A 2,169-nucleotide genomic window follows, 5' to 3' on the forward strand; every position below is an offset into this window, starting at 1 on the left:
AAGAACAATTATTTATTTGCAAACTTTTATACCAGAAACAAAGATTTTTTTTTCCAAATTTTCGGTCTTTTTTTGTTTAATTAGCAAATTAGCAAAAAATAAAAACCCCAGTGGTAATTAAATGCCACCAAAAGAAAGCTCTAGTTGTGTGAAGAAAATGATAAAATTTTAGTTTGGGTACAGTGTTGTATGACCGCGCAATTGTCATTCAAATTGTGAGAGCGCTGAGAGAGAAGTAAAATTGTATATAATGCAAGACATAAAATAATAAACCTAAATATCAGTAGTAACAATAAAATATTATAAATAGCTATACATTCCACTTATAAAACAGTGAAAATGACTTCAAATGACTTGATCCTATGGATCTTATGTGAGATTTGGGTGATTGGGTTCCCACATTTTGAAGGGTAGGATTTCTGTTGGGTTTTGACGTTTTTTAGTGTAGATGAAGACCTGTTTATCACAGATCCCCTCATGTTTTGCATTGTATTGGTATTGTTCTGTCACATGTTCTGTCCCCTTTTGTAATGTACAGCGCTGAGCAAACCGTTGGCGCTTTATAAATACTGTATAATAATAATAATAATAATGAAGACCACATAGCAATGGTTTCATAGAGTTGCCTATTTAGTTCCTCCAAACAATTAGTAGCCAAATCTAGAGTCAGGGAGTCTGGAGCCTGCTGTGTCTGGGGTCACCTCCGTGTTTGTCTGATAAGAGTATATTTGTTTTTTTGGGTGGGACAGTCACTTTGGGTGGGGAGATTTGTAGGGACGTGCACAGTTGGGTGTTATCAGCTCTTGTTTCTCCTGAGGACAGAAGGAGGAGGGTATCTCACGAGCTTCAGTCACACGAGGTTGTTAGGCTGTGCAGAGACATGGAGCATAGAAAGAAGGTGCGGAGGTCGGATGCCCCCCAGTTTTCTATGTGGAAGGACTATCTAGGATTACATACAGTCCTCAAGAACACTTCAGATCAGGAGAGCCAAGAGAACTTCCAGCGGCAGGAGGAGCTCCCAGAGCCTTCCCATGGTACCACCTCAGCAGAGCCAGGTCGGGATGGTTCCTGTGATCCTCCTAAGAAGATCGCTGAACGCTTGCAGTGCACCTTCTGCAGGCACAATGGGGAGCACTGGAGGGTGTTCACTGCCCACAATCTGCGGGATCAGCAGGGGAACGTTCTCTGCCCTGTTCTCAGATCCTACACCTGTCCACAGTGTGGTGCCAGTGGAGACAAAGCCCACACAAGGAGGTTCTGCCCCATGACCACCAAGAACTACACCTCTGTCTACAAGACCGCAGCCAGTGCCATTCCTTCTAAGAGGCAGTGAGTCAAGGACTGCTGGCGTGACCAGGGTAAGGAAATTGGGATGTTAAAGCTTTTGGGCAAATAAAAAAGGTCTGTGGGCATTTACATCTGTGCTGAAGGAAAGAACTGAGGGCATTTCCATCCAGTAGTGGTGCAGAAAGAAGACTGGGGGTCATTCAAGCTATGGTGCAGAAAAGGACTAAAGCTTTTTCATCTTTACTGGAGAAAAGGACTGGGGGCATTTCCATCTGTGGTGCAGGGGTAATGCCAACTGCTAGTAAAGAAAAAAGACTGAGAATAATCTCAACTGCCAGCAAGAAAGTACAGAGGGAAATGCTTTCTCCCCATACCATCTGCCCTCAGAAAAAAAATGGTGGAAATGTCATAGCTCTAGAAAAGACCTGAAGTAATGCCATCTACCAGCAGGAATGGCCTGGGGGGTAATGCCATCTGCCAGCCATAGGGGATCTGGGGTAATGCCATCTACCAGTAGGAAAAGCCTGGAGGTAATGCCATCTACCAGCAGAAAAAGACTGGGGGCAATGCCATCTGCCAGCCATAGAGAATCTGGGATAATGTCAACTACCAGAAGGAAAAGTCTGGAGGCAAAGCCATCTACCAGCAGGAAAGGACTGGGGGTAATGCCATCTGCCAGCCCTAGAGGATCTGGGGTAATGCCATCTACCAGTAGGAAAAGCCTGGGGGTAATGCCACCTTCCTTCAGGAAAGGACTGGAAGTAATGCCAACTTCCCTCAGGAAAGGACTGGAAGTAATGCCATCTTCCCTCAGGAAAGGACTAGAGGTAATGCCAAGTGCCCACAGAAAAATACTGGAGGTAATACCATCTTCCCTCAGGA

At 44.7% G+C, this 2,169-nt stretch overlaps 1 protein-coding gene across 1 annotated transcript; it reads left to right on the forward strand.

The window, feature by feature from the left end:
- The first annotated feature begins 880 nt into the window (after positions 1-880).
- NANOS3 (nanos C2HC-type zinc finger 3) lies at positions 881-1,476 on the forward strand. Its single transcript, XM_089652613.1, has one exon. The coding sequence runs from the start codon at positions 881-883 to the stop codon at positions 1,331-1,333; it is 453 nt and encodes a 150-aa protein (XP_089508739.1). The 3' UTR covers positions 1,334-1,476.
- Positions 1,477-2,169: the final 693 nt, after the last annotated feature.

The sequence above is a fragment of the Staurois parvus genome, unplaced genomic scaffold (genome assembly GCF_062004578.1).
Source record: "Staurois parvus isolate SC_StPar_1 unplaced genomic scaffold, SC_StPar_1.0 ptg000689l, whole genome shotgun sequence".
NCBI classification, from domain to species: domain Eukaryota; kingdom Metazoa; phylum Chordata; class Amphibia; order Anura; family Ranidae; genus Staurois; species Staurois parvus.

What these genes read in the sequence shown, in the direction of transcription:
- NANOS3 (XM_089652613.1), top strand. Translation starts at nt 881, where the DNA reads ATGGAGCATAGAAAGAAGGTGCGGAGGTCGGATGCCCCCCAGTTTTCT.